The sequence below is a fragment of the Lepus europaeus genome, chromosome 2 (assembly GCF_033115175.1).
Source record: "Lepus europaeus isolate LE1 chromosome 2, mLepTim1.pri, whole genome shotgun sequence".
NCBI lineage: Eukaryota > Metazoa > Chordata > Mammalia > Lagomorpha > Leporidae > Lepus > Lepus europaeus.
Window position 1 is genome coordinate 52,280,304 of NC_084828.1, and position 21,970 is coordinate 52,302,273.

Consider the following 21,970-nt stretch of genomic DNA (forward strand, 5'->3'; position numbering starts at 1 on the left):
CCATCCTCCACTGCACTCCCTGGCCACAGCAGAGAGCTGGCCTGGAAGAGGGGCAACCGGGACAGAATCTGGCGCCCCGACCGGGACTAGAACCCGGTGTGCCGGCTCTGCAAGGCGGAGGATTAGCCTAGTGAGCCAACTTGTTGACTTTTAATCTGTGTATATTTGTATATCTTAGTCAATGAAAATTTGGATCTTGTTTTTTAGCAATTCGGCTTGTGTGTATGTTGGGAATTTTATCTATTTATATTTAAGGTTGTTGTTGATAAATAAAGATTGCTATCATTTTGTTAGTTTTCTTCTGTTTTTTCCTTCTGTTTGTATTTGTGGTTTTGTTATTTACTGTATTGATAAGGTTGGATGTTGGATTTCTTTAATGGATATGCTCTTGTGGATTTCATACTTCATGTGTTTTCATGGTGGAGGTTATCTTTCTTTTGCATCCAGGTATAGGACTCCTTTAAGCAGGTTATCAAAGTTGTTTTGATGGTGATGTATTCCCTTGGTTTTTGTTTATCTTGCAAAATTTGTTTCTCCTTCATTTCTGAAGGATAACTTTTCTGAGTGTAGTATTCTTGGTTGGAAAGTGGTTTTTTTTTTCTTTTTTCTTTTTCTTCTTCTTCTTTTTTTTTTTTTTTTTTTTTTTTTTTTGACTGTATTTAAAAGGCAGAGTGAGAGAGAGAGGAAGAGACTGAGAGAAACAAAGATCTTCCCATCAGCCAATTTACTCCCCCAATGGCAGCAATAGCCAGGTGTAGGCCATCTAAAACCAGGAGCCCGGAATTCCATCTTGGCCTCCCCACATGGGTGGCAGGGGTCCAGGTAGTTGGGCCATCTTCCTCTGCCTTCCCAGATACATTAGCGGGAAGCTGAATTGGAAGCACATCAGCCAGGACTCAAACTAGTACTCCCATATAGTATAGTTCCTGCTTTCTTAGAACGAATTGAGGAATAAAATCACTGGTTCAAAATGATCGAACATTTTTAAAGCGCTAATAGTTACATATTTCCAGTTATCCTGCTTTCTATACCTGCTAGTAATGTATGATTTTGCCGATATGCATAATTGTGGGTTTTTTTAATTTATTTATTTGAGAGGTAGACTTACAGACAGTGAGAGGGAAAGACAGAGAGAAAGGTCTTCCTTCCGTTGGTTCACTCCCCAAATGGCTGCAACGGTCAGAGCTGTGCCAATCCAAAGCCAAGAGCCAGGTGCTTCTTCCTGGTCTCCCATGTGGTTGCAGAGACCCAAGCACTTGGGCCATCTTCCACTGCTTTCCCACACCATAGCAGAGAGCTGGACTGGAAGAGGAGCACCCACTGGTGCCCATATGGGATGCCAGCGCCGCAGGCAGAGGATTATCTTACTGTGCCATGGCACCAGCCCTCATAATTGTGTTTTAATTGATAGGAGAAAATGGTATTTACAATATCACTGACTACCAGTGATACAATATCACTGACTACCAGTGATATTGTGCATGAAAATCTTAATTTATGACTATAATATGTAAATGACAAAAAAGTAAGGTACCAAATAAAGATATGAAGAGGTATTGAACCTTATCAGCAAATTAATAATATAAAAGCAAAATAATAATGGTATTAGAATGACTCTGATTAAAAAGGACTGGCAAAGAGTGGAAAAAATATGGATAGTCCTATAAAATTTGTGTAGTTTGGTAGTGTTTGTCTAAAACTTTAAGTTGTATATGTAGTCCTAAATATTTTACTCAGAATAACAAATCTTGAAGCATCAAATTTTCATTGTGTAGATATGATATTTATTACAAGGTTTTTCATAGTAATGAAAATTTGAAATAACCCAGAAGTCCAACAATAAGACCCATCCACTCAGTGGAATACTTTATAATCATTTAAGATATAGAGAAATCAGTGATTTATTAAGTACTGCACTGAAATTTCAGTGACTGTTTATCAGCTTTAAAAGAAAAAAAACAGGATAAAATAAAACCTATTTTGAAGTATCGTTTCAAGAAAATTTTATTAAAATATATAAAATCTGGGTACTTTATCGACTACAATCCAATGTAGAATGTATTTCTCATTGTAGCTTAAGGTAAAAAAAAAAAAATCTGGGAAACACTGTTGGGTAGTTTTAGTGTATCACATAAAAGTGCTTCAAACTATCATGCCAGAAAATAAAGGAAATGTATATATGTGTGTCAATGGAAAGGTATAAAACACTTGAATTTCATTTTAAATACAGGTGTGCATATTCATATGAAAGCATATATAAAGTATCAATTATTATTTCCCAAAATACACATTATTTTCTGTATAATTATGGTCTTTTCCTCATTTTATATTCTAATTTTTTAAACAAAAAGCTAATTACTCATTTTTTAAGTTATAGAATGGCAAGTCATTAAGTTTATCATCTTACTATCCCAATGATGAGATTTTTTTTACCTTGAAATATGACAAATGGTTACATAATGATCAATCATTTAAAGTGATAAGAGATAAAATAAAAACTTTTAATGATGGATATAGTTATAAAGAGAGAATATGTTAGGAAGTGCTGATGGATAATAAACATGGAAAATTTTCCCAGTGTAGCTTTAATTCTTCTCTTTATGTTATTTAGAGAAGGACAAGCCATTATTTTTGTCATTGATAGTAGTGATAAACTAAGAATGGTTGTGGCCAAAGAAGAACTAGATACTCTCCTGAATCATCCAGGTATGTGTGTGTCTTTAGTCTGTAATATATGTGCTTTGGGGTCCATTTATGTGTGATGTTTGTTCATTGGTAGTAGCAAAAAGTATTGCTTATATTATGAAGTTACATTTTATTTAAACATTTTGAATTTTAAAACATTATTTAGAATTTATAATATCATTACCAAATGACCAGCTTTTTAAAATTTCAAGACTTTCTGCAGTTTTTCTTTAATCTCTAATATTTATTTTCTAAAAGTAAAAATTCCTTTTTTTCAGATTATGTAAGTAAATGTGTGCCAATAGCAAAATAATTTGGGGGTGGGTACGTGGCCTTTTAAGATGTCTATTAAGATACCCACGTCCCACATCAAAGTGCCTTGGTTTGATTCACAGCTCTAACTCCCTACTCCAGTTCCCTGCCAATGCAGACCATGGGAGGCAGCAGCAATGGATTAAGTAATTGATTTCTGTCACCCATGGGAGAGACCTTGATTGAGTTCCTGTCTCTGGCCTCTGCCCAGCCCCAGCCTTTTAGAGAGTGAACCAGCAGATGAGACCTCTCTGTTTTTCTCTGTGCCTCTGAAATAAAAAATAAGTAGAAGAAGAGTAAAAATAATTCAGACAGAAAAAGTAATGAAGGAAGTAAAACTCAGTGTATTATAACATCTATTAAAATTATTATGGTTAACATCTTTTTTTTTCATTGCTCTATTGCTGAGTTGCGTGTATTTGTATGTGTTTTATCATAGCACTTCTTAAATATATATTTTAGGAATTCTCTCAAGACAGGTATTTATATACAAAGAATAAATAAATATATAAAGCATGTATATAAATATAAGCATAAATACATCAAAGATATCTATAGGATTGAGGACTAGTCTATCGAGACTGTCATCATTTACTAAAATGCTATTATATTCTTTACATCTTCTGTTTTTTCTGATTTTCAATTAATACTGCACAATGGCAATCCTTTCCAGTCAAACTGAATGTAGTTATATAATTACTGCTTTTCATGGGGTCCAATATGCTGTTCTGAGGGTATACTATATTCATTCAATCAGTCATCTATTGGTAGATATTATTCTTCCTCCCTTCTCTGACTGCAAAGAACTCTGAAGTAAGTACTGTGAATTGAGTTCCTAGCCTTACTCATTTCAAAAAGATTTTGAAGTAGACTTTGTGCTAGGGCTTTTTGTACAGTATGATGGCTTAAAACTGGATTTGTTAAAAATTAAATGAAAACAGCATAGGTCCTTTAAACAGTTCCTATTGCACATTCAAAGTGTCTTTTGTGTTTTTATCTGACAACTACAAGCTTATTCAATTTTTTTGAAATTAAAAAAGTTTTTACCTTTAATATCACTTTTTCATTTTAAAAACTTAACAGTATTGTATCTGGGTTAAGAATGCATTTTTTATTATTATTATTATTTTTTTTTTGACAGGCAGAGTTAGAGAGAGAGACAGAGAGAAAGGTCTTCCTTCTGTTGGTTTACCCCCCAAATGGCCACTAAGGCTGGTGTGCTGCGCTGATCCAATCCGAAGCCAGGAGCCAGCTGCTTCCTCCTGGTCTCCCATGCAAGTGCAGGGCCCAAGCACTTGGGCCATCCGCCACTGCCTTCCCGGGCCACAGCATAGAGCTGGACTGAAAGAGGAGCAACCGGGACAGAATCCGGTACCCCAACCGGGACTAGAACCTAGGGTGCTGGCGCCGCAGTCGGAGGATTAGCCTAGTGAGCCTGGCACCGGCCAAGAATGCATTTTTGGTTGTGTATCTTCTTTGGTTAATCTTTATACTTTCTGTTCAAAAAATGTTACACCATCGCCTAATAAGATGAAATAGTTCCTATAAAATCTGCTTCAAATTTAATAGAAACTTGATTTCGCGACTGCAGCCTTGTTCATGTATCTTTAGGTACTGATACTTTTATTTTATGAAATAAATTCTCAAAGGAGTGATTTCACCACTGAAGTGTATAAAGAATTTTTTTTTTTGAAAAGTGAAGGCCATACTGGCGTCGTGGCTTAACAGGCTAATCCTCCACCTTGCGGCGCCAGCACACCGGGTTCTAGTCCCGGTTCGGGCGCCGGATTCTATCCCAGTTACCCGTCTTCCAGGCCAGCTCTCTGCTATGGCCCGGGAAGGCAGTGGAGGATGGCCCAAGTCCTTGGGCCCTGCACTCGCTTGGGAGACCAGGAGAAGCGCCTGGCTCCTGGCTTCGGATCAGCGCGATGCGCCGGCTGCAGCGGCTATTGGAGGGTGAACCAACGGCAAAAAGGAAGACCTTTCTCTCTGTCTCTCTCACTATCCACTCTGCCTGTCAAAAAAAAAAAAAAGAAAGAAAAAGAAAAAGAAAAGAAAAGAAAAGTGAAGGCCATAAAAATATCTTTGAATAGAAAAATAGTCCCTGGATAGTCAAATGACAGGCAAGGAAAATATTTGCAACTTACATCATACCTATAGGGCCTGTTTCTGTACTAGTTGTGTTTTTATAAATCAGTAAAGAAATAAAAGCTTAACAGAAAATGGGAAAGGATATGACAAGACAGCTCAACAAAAGAAAGTAAGTGTACGGCCGGCGCCGCGGCTCAGTAGGCTAATCCTCCGCCTTGCGGCGCCTGCACACCGGGTTCTCGTCCCGGTTGGGGCACCGATCCTGTCCCGGTTGCCCCTCTTCCAGGCCAGCTCTCTGCTGTGGCCCAGGAGTGCAGTGGAGGATGGCCCAAGTGCTTGGGCCCTACACCCCATGGGAGACCAGGAGAAGCATCTGGCTCCTGCCATCGGAACAGCACGGTGCGCCGGCCGCAGCGCGCCAACCGCGGCGGCCATTGGAGGGTGAACCAGCGGCAAAATGGAAGACCTTTCTCTCTGTCTCCCTCTACTGTCCACTCTGCCTGTCAAAAATAAAAATAAAAAAAAAAAAAGAAAGTAAGTGTAAGGATCTTTTGAATGTATGGAAAGATTCTTGACTTTTCTTAAGAGACATGCAAGTAAAGACATGAACACATGTGTTCATGCTTTTTTGCCTATCATATGGAAAAGATCCATGGGCCAGCGCTGTGGCATAGTAGGTTAAGCCTCTGCCTGTGGTGCCCACATCCCATATGGGTGCCAGTTTGAGTCTCTTGGCTATTCTACTTCCGATCCAGCTCCCTACTAATGGACTGGGAAATCAGTGGAAGCCTACACAAGTGATTGGGCTCCTGCACCCATGTAGGAAACCCGGAGGAAGCTCCAGGCTCCTGCTCCAGATCAGCCCAGCTCTGGCTGTTGCAGCCATTATGGGAATGAACCATTTGGAATGGAAGACCTCTCTCTGTCTGTGACTCTGCCTCTCAAATAAATAAATCTTTAAAAAAAAATCTAAAAGATTAATAACATTATTTTGGCTAGAGGAATGAGAAGAGTGAAAACACTCATACATTTCTTGAAGTATAGGTTGATACAAATTTTAATGAAAAACAATTTGGAAATCAATGTCTATCAAAATAGCTATTTACATGTCCTTTGACCCAGCAATTCCACTTCTTTAATTTATCCCACAGACATACTGGGTCTTATACAAAATTACCTAAATACAAGTTTATTCATTATAGCACCATTTGTAGTTGTAAAGACTGGTGACAAATATGAGTAAATCTCCATTGGGTTCTGGCTAAATCATGATACATAGTACTAAAAGAAGTATATTCCAGAATGGTTAAAATAATGAAGAAATAACTCTCCATGTGTTGCCATGGAGCTTAAAACATGTAATTAAGAAAAATTATAAAATAATGATATTGGAACCATAAAACAAAAAAAAGATATAGAGTACTACTATTTGCTTGATGAGTAACTTAAGAATTCTACTTGGAAATTCCATAAAATATTCCCACAAAGATGCCAGCTTATTGATGCTATCAGTGATTAAATGACCCCAGACAAAGGTAGGAGGAGGGAGATTGTTTTACTATGTATCATTTTGTATCTTCCAGATTCTGAACTGTATAAAATGGGCTCTGTATTCAAAACAATGAAAAATGTTTCCAAAATTATAATGATGTAAAAATGTCTTAGGAAAATACCTAGGCTTGCTACTGTGAAAACCACAGTTAAGATACAATTTTTCCTCCTTCTACTTGAAGTTTCCCTTCTCTTTGTTTAACATTAAAAATGACACAAACAAAATATTTTACCCTTTTGTGCACAAGCTTCTTTGTAATTTCTCGTTGTGCTTCCCACTTACACCCCATCTTTGGTCTAAAGCTCCTGGCTAGAGGATAAGTGGTCTATAGGGAGTACTTTTTTTTATTGCTCAGATGCAAGCCCAACAATGTATATATTATATGCTTATGTTTGTGCAGTGTAGAAAAAAGTGATTAGAAAACAGTTTGGTTGATTTCAACCTTAAAGATTTAAGGCTGAGTGACCCAAAAAACTGGAAGTGTGGTAATAGTCTTATTTTCTCTTTTAGATATTAAACATCGTCGAATTCCAATCTTATTCTTTGCAAACAAAATGGATCTTAGAGATGCAGTGACATCTGTAAAAGTGTCTCAGTTGCTGTGTTTAGAGAACATAAAAGATAAACCATGGCATATTTGGTAAAGTTTTATATTTACTTTTCATTTTATCTTCTTGAAAAATCTCTAAGCTTAGGGGTTTTGTTGTTTGTTTCTAACCTCATTTTCTAGGTAACTAAACATAGGAAGAAATAAACTAAGTAATTTTGTGACATTGTAGATTTTCATGAATATCTTACTTAAAAATCTTTCATATTGTTTGCGAGATAGAAAAATGTAAGTAACCATTATAGAATAACTTAAATAGCCTATGTATTCTTCCTGATTTCCTTCCGCACATGGAATCAGCTCAGCACCATCTGTACTTTTGTCCTCCCTCTCTGAACCATTCACCAAAATAACTTTCCTGGCTTGCTGTTGTACTTCTTTCAAGAGAGTGACTACCATATGATGTAGATGCAAGATATGTACAAAATGTGTGTATGTGTGTTTGTTTGTAGTCTGTTTTTCTACACTAATACATTAACTTGTTAGGAACTGGAATTTTTTCAGTGGTGTTCACTTCTTTAAATAGTGGTAGCATAATAACTGGTACATAGTAGATACACAATAAATATTTGTTAAAATGATTAAATAGAAGTGGAAATATTTATTTTGTTTGGACAACTTATTCATTTTTTCACTAGGAAAACAGTTTCTTACTAATATTTTTAACTCCACTGTGCCTTTCTACTAAAATATTTCAACAAGGATAGCCAGAGATCATATATGGAATATAATTGCCTACCACTACCTTATTGAGCTCCGTTTTACCTACCTACCTCTCCCAGCCATAATGTATCCTTTTTTTTTTTTTTTTTCAGAATTTTCCCCCTTTTTTAAAGAAGGCAAGTGTGGGGAAAGATTGGAAATCTACTGTCTCTAGAAGGGCAACCAGAAGGTGAAGCAAGAAAGTAGTAGAGCTCAGAGAATAATTTTCAGAGCTAAACTTGCTGCTGAAAGAGTAATGGCATGGAGTGGAGCTCGAGAAAGCCCTGTATCTTCCTAGTACTCAAGGCTTCAAGCCAGGAGTGAAACAGTGCTTGTCTCCAATAGAGTATTTCTTACTTTGCAGTCAGAGGAAACCTCAGGGTTTTATGAAATGATTTTTGAGTTAGATTCTGAGGTGCTGTGATACTTTATTGGTAAGAAGACATAAGATAAACATTTTGAGGTAGAACTTTAGTATTTTGCTAAAATATACCTAAATTTATTGCCTTTCTACTTTAATTAGTCTATTTAAAAAAAATATTTATTTGAAAGGCAGAATTGCAAAGAGGGTGGGAGACAGAAAACGAGATCTTCGTCTTCTAGTTCACTCCCCAATGGCCACAATGGCCAGGGCTGGGCCAGGCCGAAGGCCAGAGCCTGGAACTCCTTCCAGGTCTCCAACATGAGTGCTTTGGACCTTCTTCCTATGCTTTCCCAGGCTCATTAGCAGGGAGCAGAATCAGAAATGAACAGCTGGAACCTGAACCTGCACTCACGTGAATGAGATGCAGGTATCACACGAGGCAGCTTAACCTGCTGTGTCACAATACTGGCCCCTGTAGACTAATTTTTCATTTTTGTGTTAAGTATTGTAACCACTTTGATAGAAAATATGACATTCAAAAACATGGATCTAAGTAGTAAAAGATCCTCTTTCTACTTAAAATAATTAGCATTTTTAACAGATCTATTTATTCAAATGTGCCATCTCAGCATTTATCTATGAGAGAAAAAGTAATATCCTGATGCTATAAGGATGTGTGAAATATATTTCAATATTTTCTGTAAGAACTATAAGATTGCCATATATTTTTAAGAATCTATAATTTTGACTACTCTTTGATTCAATCCAGATATCTCTTCACTAAATTCAAATTAGTATTATTTCATTTATTATATTTTTTCTTTTTGCAGTATTAAAAAACATATAAAATTGAAATATGTCCTTTTCCCATTATAGAAATGAAAGTAAAGTTTACTGATACAGAGATACAATAGCCCCTATCACATGCCTTAGGTACAGATAAACTTACCATGCAAAAAAAAAGATCATGGAGAAATATAGACAGGAAAATTAAAGGAAAGTTGTTCTGGTTTATTTTTTACCATATCCTATACATATAGTCAACTCTGGTTTTAAGTATCTGATTGTGTTACTATTCTTGTGTATTCTTTGACTCAGTCCCTAACATGATATATACATATTTACTTATTTACTATTTTGTGGGAGAGACAGATAATAAGTAAATAAATGTACTTATGTAATAAGTCAATGGTCAGAATGACAAAAAATAAATAAGACAATAATAAAAACAATAATAAGAGGTGCTCCCTCTGAGACCTAATTGAGCCCAGGGGACATTAATGCAAAGGTTTGTGGGAATGGCAGTCCAGATAGAGAGAGGTCAGTGAGGAAAAAGCTCTTCTTAGATGAGCCTTGCTTGCTGTGCTCCAAGAACAGCAGAAGGTCCAGGCTGACTGGAACAGGGTGATCCAGGGGGAAATTATAGGCGATGAGGCCTTTGAGAAGCAAATAGGTCTAACACACAGGGCATTGGAAGAGGTGATGAAGACTGTATTTATTCTAGTAAAGGTCGTATGGTTTATATGAAAAGTACAAGTCAGACATTTGGGACTTGTTAGGAACAGATGCAGGAATTTTGGTATAGTAGTGACATCTCCACCAGAGAAGGATTTCTTCATTGAGTTACTTGTTTGAACTTTAGGTGTATAAGAAAATCAATAACTTGATCTTTACTTAAGTATTTCAGTCGTGATGTTTTGCTATTGCTATAAAAATGAGTCATTTGCTTTGAATAATTGTGTTATCTCACACTTTTTTTCTGTCTTCCTATCTTAAAATAATATAAGCCATATTCTTAGTCTAATAAGTAATTGCATGGAAGTAATTTTTCTTTTGATTAGAATCAGTTTAAATTTTGGGGTATTTCACTGAATTTTAAAGTCATGCTTCAGCGCAATAATGGAAACCTTATTCAGTCAGAAAATCTACTTTCATATGTATGAATATGTATAAAAATAAATTGCTATACAGTCATTGTATTTTGAAACAGAATTAGTAGACCAATAATATGTTAAGAGAAACTGTCAGTCTGCATCCCTTAAAACGATTATTTGATACTTTAAAAGTCTTGTACATTTTATTATTTTGGCTTATATAACTAAGTTATGATTATATAGAAATGTCATAATAAGAATATAAGTTTATATTCTTAAGGCTGAAAGGCCATGGAAGGGCCCTCTTCTTTTGTTTTATACATACTCAAATACACACCCCTCAAATTTATAGTTCTCACGATAATCATACTAAGTCAATAGTAATATTCCCCCATTTTACAGATGCCAAAACTAAAGACAAAATGATTAAGTAACTCATCGCATCTTGGCCTTTGGCTACAATCAAATGTACTAACTCAGCCAGGTTCCTACAGCTAATAAATTTAAAGCTATGATTGAAATAGACTGAGTATTTTCTACATTCTACTAGCTTACCAAAGCTATTATTAAGTGGTTTGTACCTTATAGATACCAAATTCCACTTAAAATAAAAAACTGCATCCCATAAATCTTTTACAACCTAAGTCCAACATTTTTAATGAGTAAATGCTATTGAACTATTGGGTCTGAACAAAACGCGACAATGGACTCTATAAAATTTTTCTCCACTGGGAAAATGAATCAAAGCGTATTTGTTATTAATGTCAATCTACATACAATTTCTCAAATAGTAACCCTTAATGATACACTTTTGAAGATGTCTATACAAACTGTGAATAATTCTCTCATGTCTTGCTCCTGAACACTCACATTTTTATTTCCTATTTGTATTCAGTTTTGGTGCTTAATCAGTCTTGCCTTAAGTATGTATTCCTAGGATATAGTAATTTGCCACATGGCAAAACTTAGGTCTCTATTCCTGTGATTGAACGATATAATGAAATGGATACGTTTCTTCTGGATTTTATTACAGTGCTAGTGATGCCATAAAAGGAGAAGGATTGCAAGAAGGTGTAGACTGGCTTCAAGGTACATCACAAAGCACTGTATATTCTCAGCCTTTGTTTCCTTTCCAGTCATATGACTTCCTTTTTCACATTTTTTTTATTATATCATTGCCTCTTTTCCTCTTGTTTCCATTTATTTCTGCTATCAGAAAAAAGAGTACAGTAAGTATCCAAACTTTGCTGCATTCACTGCTAATATATTCCTCTAAAAAACTTATTTAAATAAGATGCTAGCATCTTTGCAATCAACATGTATGAAAAATCTGGAAAATAGTTTCAACTTATGGCAAAAGATTTCTGTCAGACTTAGTACCAAAGCACATTTGAAGTTAGGGACAAGGGTTAGACTGTGGTGTCCATGACTAAAAATAAGTCTGAAAGGCATGTAGCTTTTAAGAACCATGCTATACTTCATGTAAAGCTCCATGGCATGCTTATACAACCTTTACCATATTTAGTGTTGTAAATACTGGTAACCTGTTGATATTTTATGTACAATATTTACAGTTCTGTTTGTTATTTATCAAAATACTTATCCTAGGTTGATACAAGCTTACCATAAAAGGGAGTAAAATCAACATAAATCTTTTTTCTTAAGGTTACCTTATTTAATAGCCACCGGAATGACTTGAAACTCACAAAGCAATAGATAGAAGTGAATGAACCCAAGTTCTATATAGGTCCTTATTGCAGAGTCTTGATGGCCAGATCAAAAATTTTCAATTGTGAGAACTGAAGACTGTTCTTATTTAGAATCTTCTTACCCTGGCCGGTGCTGTGGCTTAACAGGCTAATCCTCCACCTTGCGGCGCCAGCACACCGGGTTCTAGTCCCGGTTGGGACGCCGGATTCTATCCCAGTTGCCCGTCTTCCAGGCCAGCTCTCTGCTATGGCCGGGGAAGGCAGTGGAGGATGGCCCAAGTCCTTGGGCCCTACACCCGCATGGGAGACCAGGAGAAGCACCTGGCTCCTGGCTTCGGATCAGCATGATGTGCCGGCCGCAGCGGCCATTGGAGGGTGAACCAATGGCAAAAAGGAAGACCTTTCTCTCTCTCTCTCTCTCTCTCTCTCTCTCTCTCTCTCACTATCCACTCTGCCTGTCAAAAAATAAAAAATAAAAAAAAAAGAATCTTCCTACCCTAACTTCTTTTTAAACTTTCTAATGCCTGATATATGTATTTTTTTTTCCTTCTGCATGCCAGAAACAATAGGAGGGATATATCACAAATCCTGGTAGATCTAAGAGTAGCCCATACTTCAGAAGACATAGTATTTCTTTGGTTCAAAGTACTAAATATGTATTTCATAAATATTTGTTTTGTTTTTAGTAAAGTATGATGTTTTTAGTTAAGCGCACAGGCTATTGTATTTTGATCTCTTTTATATATATCTGTACAGTCATATGACACTGCTAAACTGCATTCTAGACATGTTTTACAATTAAGTGAAAATTGAAAATTTGTAGTGCATCTCAGCAGAAATGGTGGGATTTTTCTGTAAACTCGCCTACTTCTATTCTTAGACTATGATAAAGAAATGGTCAAGTTTATAGGTTGGATTCCCACCAGAAGCAAATTGCAGGGTAACATTCCTGAGAAGATACCAGAAGAATATTTTCAGCCCTGATTTATTTTACAAGTGATTGCCATTTCTCACAATAAAGATAATAGCATAGATGAAACCCTATTATCTACTCATAATAAACTAATTCAGACCACAGAACTTACTGAAAGCAGATTGATAGTCATCTGGATTTTAAATTGTAACTCTCCTGTCTCCCCCCCACCCCCTTTGATTTTGTCTTTAGCAATTGGGCCACTAGGTGTCAGTAACAATCCAATATCAGAGTACACATAGCCAGTTGTAGTCTTGCTACCTTTGTTTCTTTGACTTTTTGGATCCATTATTTGTCTTATCTCTCAAATCTTTGTAAGGAGGACACATTATTAGAAATACTTTGTGTCCTTTGTTGCCATGTCACTTTATGTACCCTTTACAACAGTCCTCTGCAAGATAAGTGGTGGTATCCCTATGTTGTTATATAAGCTGCATGGAATAGCAGTAAAAAGAGCCTAGGCTTTTGAATAAAGCATTTTTTCCCACTACTTGTTATTTAACCCCTTCACATGTTAGGAGACATACCTTACTGTTGTGTGAAGAAATTTTTTTCTTCTGAAAAGTTTTTTAAATATCATAAATTATGTTGGATTAAGTTAGATAATGTAGATCTTTCAGTACTTTGCATAAAAAATGACTTAATACATGTTAAATGTACACTCTTACCTAACCTTGCTATTTAATAGAGCAGGAAACTAAGTACATAAATAAAAAGTGTACCAGTTTGGTTTCATATAGGAGGTCCTTTGTTCAGATTTCCTGTATAGTAGTAAATAGTTTATAGTTTGATGTTCCCAACTGTCTCTAGATTTGAAAAGAGATAAGAACCTATTTTTCAAAATAAGTAGCAGTAAATACAGGCGAGTAGTCTGTACCTAGAACTCTTAACTTGTTAGCCAAAGGCATTTATGTACATCTAAATATAAAAGATGTTTTGAATTTATATCTATTCATTATACTTAAAAAAAAAAGAAAGCTTGTGGTTCTAATTGGACCAATTTAATCTATGTTAAACTTAAGTTGGGAAGCTTTCTGGTGAAATATTAAATTACTTTTTAAAAAAATTTGCTTATTTATTTGAAAGATTTACAGAGACAGACAGACAGACAGACAGAGTGGTCTTCCATCCACTGGTTTACTTCTCAAGTGCACACAAAGGCCAGGGCTGAGCCGGGCAGAAGCCAGAAGCCAGGAGGTTCATCTGAGTACCCCATATCATGTGTGATGGGGCCCAGGCACGTTAGCCATCCTCTGCTGCCTTTCTCAGGCCATTGGGAGGAAGCTGGATTGGAAGTGGAGCAGCCAAGGCATGAACTGGCGCCCATATGGGATGCCAGTGTTTCAGGTAGCAGCATTACCCACTATGCCATAACACCAGCCATATTAAATGACATTTTTAATGGCATGATTCTGATATCTTTTGGGAAGATTCTCAATAACTGTGCATGTGTAATGATCCAAAAATAAGAACACTTGAATAAACTATGAAGCATTTTTTAAACCACTATAGAATTTGTAGAACCTATTGGACAACTGTCAGTTTTCTAGCTCTAAAGTTTCAAATAAGATTATTTTTCAAAAGAAATCTTCCCACAAACTAATGAAACATTAATTTTATCACTTTATCTGTATGGAAAAAGTTAATAATGCTCTAAGTTTTGTTAGTCAACTTTTATAAACTATACATATGGGTATGCCATGGAAAAACAGAAGATTGAACACACATACTTAATTTTGTTAGTTCTTATAAACTATACATTTGGGTATTCCATTGAAAAAATATAACATTGAACATACATACTTAGTTGTAGTTCCTCCCCAAATCTCACTAACAATAAAGGAACTTTCTAAAAAGACATCCATTTACACAGACAAAAAGCAGGGAATTAGTACAAATGGCAAACAGATTTTGGAAACTGGATATTTGATGGGTGCTGAATGACTTAACCTTGGAAAACTAAATTCTCTGCTGGCACTGGGAGAAGTTGGAATGCAGCCTAATTTACATTACATATCCCCTCCAAGTTTCAGAAATTAGTAGAAATTGAAAATAGTAATGAAGGTGGGGCTGAAAAAAGACATAGTTATACATCTTCCCTCACAAAAGAAGTTTGAAGATTTATTTTCTGAAGTCAAACAGTGCATCGCTGAACTGGAACACACCAGGCACAACTGTGTATCATGGTACTGAACTGAGAGTGAGGAGTAATTGAAAGCTTTCATAGTGAATATTGCAATCCTTCTCTATCTCTACCTCTCCCAAAAAACACTGGCAGTAGGCAAGAGATAGCAAGAGTCACCTTTGTGAAATCAGACCAGCCTGAGAGAAAAGAACTAAAGGTACTAACATTGGAATGGCTTAACCAGGCACAGGAGAATAAAGACCATATAGTTGGCAAGCTTTCCACACGCCTCCAAATCCCAATAAACTTTTTAGTGTGCATTTATGCCTCTGACCTGGCGGCAAAGAATCACCAAGCATTTCAGAGTGAAAACATGAAAGATGGGGAATACAAACAAGTACATGCTATAGGAAGTAGAATTTATGTAGTGAGAACATTTTTAAAAACTCTTCGTTTTTTGAAAAACATTTCTTCAAAGAAATAAAATAAGGTGTTTCCTTTTTTTAAAGATTTATTTATTTGAAAGAGTTACAGAGAGAAATAGAGACTGTGGTTCACTCCCCAGTTGGCTGCAAAGCCAGAGCTGGGCCAATCAGGAGCCAGGACCTTCTTCTGGGTCTCCCACATGGGTGCTGGGGCCCAAGGATTTCTGCCATCATCCACTGCTTTCCCAGGCACATTAGCAGGGAGCTAGATCAGAAATGGAGCATCTGGGACTCAAACTGTGACCATGTGGAATGACAACACTGCTTGCTGGGGCTTTAACCCACTGCGCTTCAGCGCCGGCCCCAAAAGTGTCACTTTCATGAATTAAACTAAGGTACTACTTGAGGAGGAACAAAGAACAAAAATATGAGATATTGGAAAATAAGAATAGGAAATGTTATTGGAAAATAAGAGTTGACATGGAAAACTCAATTTAAAAAAAGTAAAAAAGAGGCAGTCTTCCAGAAAGTAGAGCAAAAATGCAAAAAGTAAAAAATTGTAAACAAAGACAATAAAGATAATAAAGATTCATGTTTAGGAGACCCTAGCTCTAATAGAATTTTTAGAAAAAATACAAAATAAACAGAGGGTAGCAAATTATCAAACAATATTTTTCAGAAATGAATGATGAATTTTCAGTAGAAAAGCTTCTGGAGATACCAAAACAATGGGTGAAAATATTCCCATACTCCAGTGCCAAAAATGATGGAAGATTCTACAACCACCCTGAGAAAGCGGTTTCATATAAAACATAAGGAAACAGAAAAACATCAGACTAATCAAAATAACAATGTATATGCCATGGGATAAATGAGAAATGCGTGGAAACAACCAAGGAGAAAATAATGAAATTATACTACCAGGTAGCATCAGTGTATTTTGTGAATAGAATAGACATCTTTAGCTATATAAAGTCTCTCAAGAATTTGCTTTTTATGCCTTTTACTGTACTGGAAACTGAGAAGACTACTCCTGAAAAACAAGTTGAATAGACCAGAAAGAAAAAAATAAGCTATCATAAAATAGGAAAACCAGCAGAAGAGAGTGGGGAAAGGAATCCTGTGGATGTTAATGGAAATCTTAGAATGATAGTGAAAGGAGGGGCTGACTTTGTGCTGAGTTAAGGGTCTGCCTGGGATGCTAGCATTCCATATGAGTGCCAGTTTGACTCTTGGATAGCTCCGCTTCTGACCAAACTGCCTGCTAATGTGCCTGGGAAAACAGCAGAAGATGGTCTAGGTATTTTGGCCCTTACACCCACCTGGGAGATCCTAATGGAGTTCCAGGCTCCTGACTTCAGCCTGTCCTAACTCTGGTCATTGTGGCCCCTCGGGGAGTGAACCAACAGATGAAAGATTTCTCTCCCTCTTTCTGTTTTTCTCTGTCTCTTTCTACCTGTTGCTCTGTAACTCTGCCTTTCAAATAAAATAAATAAACCTTTAAAAAAAAAAACAGAATGATAGTTGAAGGAGATTTGTTCAAAGAACAACTGGCAGGCATGGGAAACAATAAATTGGTCTAGATTGTTGAGTTTAATAATAGTGTAAGGGACAGTTCAAGAAGATGAAATTGATGGATTGTTGTGCTTTGTAAGCATAAAAGTTTAAACTGTGGGAGTAGGGGATTGAATTAGTGTTAAGCACACAAACTGAACAGATGGGTTTCATTGGGGCAGGAGGACAATTATTAACTCCAGGGAAAACAAAAATGTAGCAGATAGTAAACCACCTGTATCATCACATGGTCATATTGATAATGACCAGATAAGTTACTAAAGAGAATTGAGAGTGTTACAACTATTATGAGGGTTGCCCAAGAGCAGCGTGGAAATGTGAGAGAGATGATACCTCATGTTACATTGAAGGAACTAACATTTCAAGAAATAATAATAAAAACATATTTAGAGATACACAAATAATCACCTAGAGGGGAGTTGGAAGTAGTTGCCTTTGAAAATGCGGAAGGGAAATGAAGCAAGGGACTGCTGTTTTTCATACAGTCTTGTAGAACTTTTTATATGCATGTACAACTTCAGTAAAAAATTAAAACTATATTATTAATTGTTCTTTAAAAAACATCATTTTAAAAATAGGTATGTAGATACAATTCCATCATGTTACATAGATGTCTCTTTGATTACTTTAAAAAGTAATTTCTGCCATGTAGAGACTGATATTTTTTGTTTTTGTTATCAGATCAGATCCAGGCTGTGAAGACGTGAAACAATAGTATTTGGAAACCTCAAAAATTCTGACTTCAAGGAATATTATAAGGCTAACTGAATACTTTAATTTTTTTTTAATGTGTGTGCATCCAAGAATATTTTGTAATGTTCTGCTTGCATTTATGGACTCTGAATGAGCTTTGTAAGAACATAGAACTTCAGGTATGCTAATGTGACCATTAATTATATGGAAACTAAATCTTCTCTCAAAAGGACTATTGAATTACCAACTTCTTGTTAAAGATGTATATTTTATTATAATTAGGATGTTTAAGAGTCAGAGTTATAAGCCATCTCAATATTTCATCATGATTTATGATATAGTACATTTTATCTTTGAATTTTCTTCAGAATTGTGCATACGAAAAAGATTTTAAATATTTATAAGGGACTTGGTAATTAATATATATTAAATTTTTACTGTATATCATCATCAATAAAACATAAAATGAAGTATACCAACTAGTGTGCTTTGTTTATGCTGAAAAGAATAATATTTTGTTTAAATGGCATTTGGTGGTTTACTATCAAGCACATATAAATGGTCTGAGGCCAAATGAAGCTGAACTTGTTTTTTCAATGTATATTGAATATCTCTATATCTAGCAGACTTATCTTAGGCAATGATGATACAAAGTAGTTAAGACACTCCCTATCTTCAGAGAACTTAAAATTTAATGAGGGATATTTGAGAACATTTTCATACATAGTATCAAATTTTATTTCATTGGCTGAGTGAAAATTCTGCATTTTAAGATTAAGAAGTATAAAAGTGAATTAATATTTGACTTCAGTAATTATTATTACTGACTTATTTTTTTTCTAAAATGCCTTCAATTCACTACTTTGCTAACATGAATTGTGACTCAACAAATTGCATTTTTCCTGAGCATAAATTGCTACATAAATGTTCTTTAGAAGTTTAGACATAGACCCATAAATTGTGCTAATTCTCACGACTTTAAGACCATTTTAATTGCAAACTCTAAATAGAAGCTTTCACTTTAATCACTGAGAAGCAATTTTTAGAGCAGTGGTTTCAATACTGGAAAACATTTCATATTAAAAAAAACTATAATTTACAATGCGTTACATTTTAAATATCCTTAGCTATGATAATGATAAAAACAAAAGGCAAAAAATGTGAATAATAAAGATATATTATATATGGTAACTGCACTGGTAGTATATGTTTTATACAAATGTTGATAAAATAATTTTAAAACTACAGCTAAAGTTCTCTAATCCAGTTTCTCCAAGTCCAGAAGTATTAATGATTTGGCATTGGCAAATTGAAAACTATCCATAATGTTCCAGTGGTCTACCATCTTAGCTAGCTTGCCAGCCTCTCTTAAATTGTTTTGATGAGGTTGCAAACTGAGAATCTCATTAAGCTAAAATTGCCTCAAATATAGAAAGGACATGATGATGAAAACACTGAATGTGGTTTTTTACAGAGTTGATATGCTGTAACTATTTTAGGAGGATGGAGAAAGGGTTGATTGAGATTTCAAATCTTCATCTACCATAAGGTAATAATAGCAGGTATCACCATCTAATCACAATATTGTGAGCTAGGTATTACCACACATACAGAATTGTATATAATATAACCCTCACAATAACATTATGGTTGGGTTCAGTCATTTCTGTTTTATGCATTAGAAACTGAGGCCTTACAAGGAGCTTATGTAATTTTCCTAAGGTCACAGAACGAGTAAGCAGTGGTTCTGGCATTCAAAACCAAGCTATCTTCTTTAAAGTGGATGATTCAAGAGATGGAAGCATTACAGATTTTTTTTTATTTGTTTTTCATTTTCAATTATCTTTATATACAGAAGATCAATTCAGTATATATTAAGTAAAGATTTCATCAGTTTGCACCCACACAGAACATAAAGTGTAAAATACTGTTTGAGTACTAGTTATAGCATTAATTCACACTGGACAACACATTAAGGACAGAGATCCCACATGAGGAGTAAGTACACAGTGACTCCTGTTGTTGACTTAACAATTTGACACTTTTTTTTATGGCGTCAGTAATCTCCCTAGGCTCTAGTCATGAGTTTCCAAGGCTCTGGAAGCCTCTTGAGTTCGCTGACTTCAATCTTATTTAGACAAGGTCATAGTCAAAGTGGAAGTTCTCTCCTCCCTTCAGAGAAAGGTACCTCCTTCTTTGATGGCCCGTTCTTTCTACTGGGATCTCACTCACGGAGATCTTTTATTTAGGTTTTTTTTTTCCCCCAGAGTGTCTTGGCTTTCCATGCCTAAAATACTCTCATGGGCTCTTCAGCCAGATCCGAGTGCCTTAAGGGCTGATTCTGAGGCCAAAGTGCTATTTAGGACATCTATTTAGGACATTCTATGAGTCTGCTGTGTCTCCCACTTCCCATGTTGGATCATTCTCTCCCCTTTTTATTCTATCAGTTACCATTCGCAGACAATAGTCTTGTTTGTGTGATCCCTTTGGCTCTTAGACCTATCAGTGTGATCAGTTGTGAACTGAAATTGATCACTTGGACTAGTGAGATGGCATTGGTACATGCAACCTTGATGGGATTGTATTGGAATCCCCTGGCACGTTTCTAACTCCACCACTTGGGGCAAGTCCGATTGAGCATGTCCCAAATTGTACATCTCCTCCCTCTCTTATTCTCACTCTTATATTTAACAGGATCACTTTTCAGTTAAATTTCAACACCTAAGAATAAATGTGTGTTAATTACAGAGTTCAACCAATAGTATTAACTAGTACAAAAAAAAATACTAAAAGGGATAAAATACTAAATTGTACATCAATAGTCAGGACAAGGGCTGATCAAGTCACTGTTTCGCATAGTGTCCCTTTCACTTCAACAGGTTTCCTTTTTCGTGGTTGGTTAGTTGTCGCCAATCAGGGAGAACATATGATATTTGTCCCTTTGGGACTAGCTTAATTCACTCAGCATGATGTTTTCCAGATTCCTCCATTTTGTTGCAAATGACCGGATTTCATTGTTTTTGACTGCTGTATAGTATTCTATAGACCAGTTAGTTTTCTTAGACAGTTAAGGCTGCTATTTATTAGGTGGCTTACAACCAAAATGGCACCAGCACTGTGGTGTAGTAGGTTAGGCCTCTGCCGCTGGTGCCAGCATCTCATATAGGTACAGGTTTGTGGCCCAGTTGCTCCTCTTGTGATCCAGCTCCCTGCTAATGTGCCTAGGGAAGCAGTGGAAGATGGTCCAGGTGCTCAGGCCCCTGCTGCACCCATGTGAGAGACCAGGAGAAGGCTCCTGGCTCCTGTCTTCAGATTGGCCGAGCTCCAGCCATTGTGGCCATCTGGGGAGTAAACCAGCAAATGGAAGCCCTCTCTCTCTGTCTCTGCCTCTCAAGTAAATAGGTAAATATTTTTTTAAAAATAATGTATTTCTCACAGTTCTGGTATCTAGAAGCCTGAGATCAGGGTGCCAACATAGTAGGATTGTGATGAGAGTCAACTCTCAAGTAGCAGACTGCCTTCTGGAATCTCACATGGCAGAAAGCAGGTGCAAGAAGAACTCTTGGGAGTCCCTTTTATAAAGGCATTGATCCTGTTATATCCTCACAGGGCTCCAACTTTATGACTTTATTACCTTCAAAAGACCTCACCTCCTAATATCATTTCACTAGGAATTAGGATTTCAATACGTGAATTTTGAGAGACATAAATGGTCAGTACATTGCAATACTAAAGGCAAATTTGTTTTGTAGCTGGTACAGTTAAAAACCATCACATTTTAGCTGACTATGTAATTGTTTTCTGCTTTCTAATTATTCCCCTTATTAGTTTAAAAAACAAATATTAGAAGCTTATCTAAACGAATAGATGTGTGTACTTATGTGACTGGAGAGAAATACTGTATCACTGAGAAATGGTTATTGTGTTCAATTGAATGTTTCAGGTAAGTTGGTTCTTACTTTTTTTTTTTTCTTACACTGGAGTGAATCTTTCTCAGTACAGTTGCCTCTGTTCAGATTTGCAAGGGACTGCTTCAGAACCATTACTGAATGTTCCTTCTGTTCACTCAATTTCAATGCTACCATGTTAAATGTGTCTTCTGGCAATTTAGAATAAATCAGGGAAGATACATCTTTCTTCAAATTTCAAGTCGTAGAGTAATACTAAAAGTCATCCAGTAATAATTGGTGTTTTGTAAATAAAATTTGGCTAGTAGTGATAATAATAAACACTTTTATAATTTTTACTGTGTGCCCATACTTTGAAAGCACTCTACATGCATT

The 21,970-nt window shown here is 36.0% G+C and overlaps 1 protein-coding gene across 5 annotated transcripts in view; it reads left to right on the forward strand.

Annotated features, from left to right (window-relative positions):
• ARL6 (ADP ribosylation factor like GTPase 6) overlaps positions 1 to 18,112 on the forward strand; it is a 39,962-nt gene extending 21,850 nt beyond the window's left edge. For all 5 annotated transcript variants that reach the window (XM_062176067.1, XM_062176097.1, XM_062176086.1 and 2 more), the window contains 4 exons: positions 2,612 to 2,706; positions 7,151 to 7,280; positions 11,221 to 11,276; positions 17,676 to 18,112. In XM_062176067.1, the coding sequence (XP_062032051.1) occupies positions 2,612 to 2,706; positions 7,151 to 7,280; positions 11,221 to 11,276; positions 17,676 to 17,701 (307 nt within the window). In that variant the 3' untranslated portion in view covers positions 17,702 to 18,112. The remainder of the gene's footprint in view (positions 1 to 2,611; positions 2,707 to 7,150; positions 7,281 to 11,220; positions 11,277 to 17,675) is intronic.
• Positions 18,113 to 21,970: the final 3,858 nt, after the last annotated feature.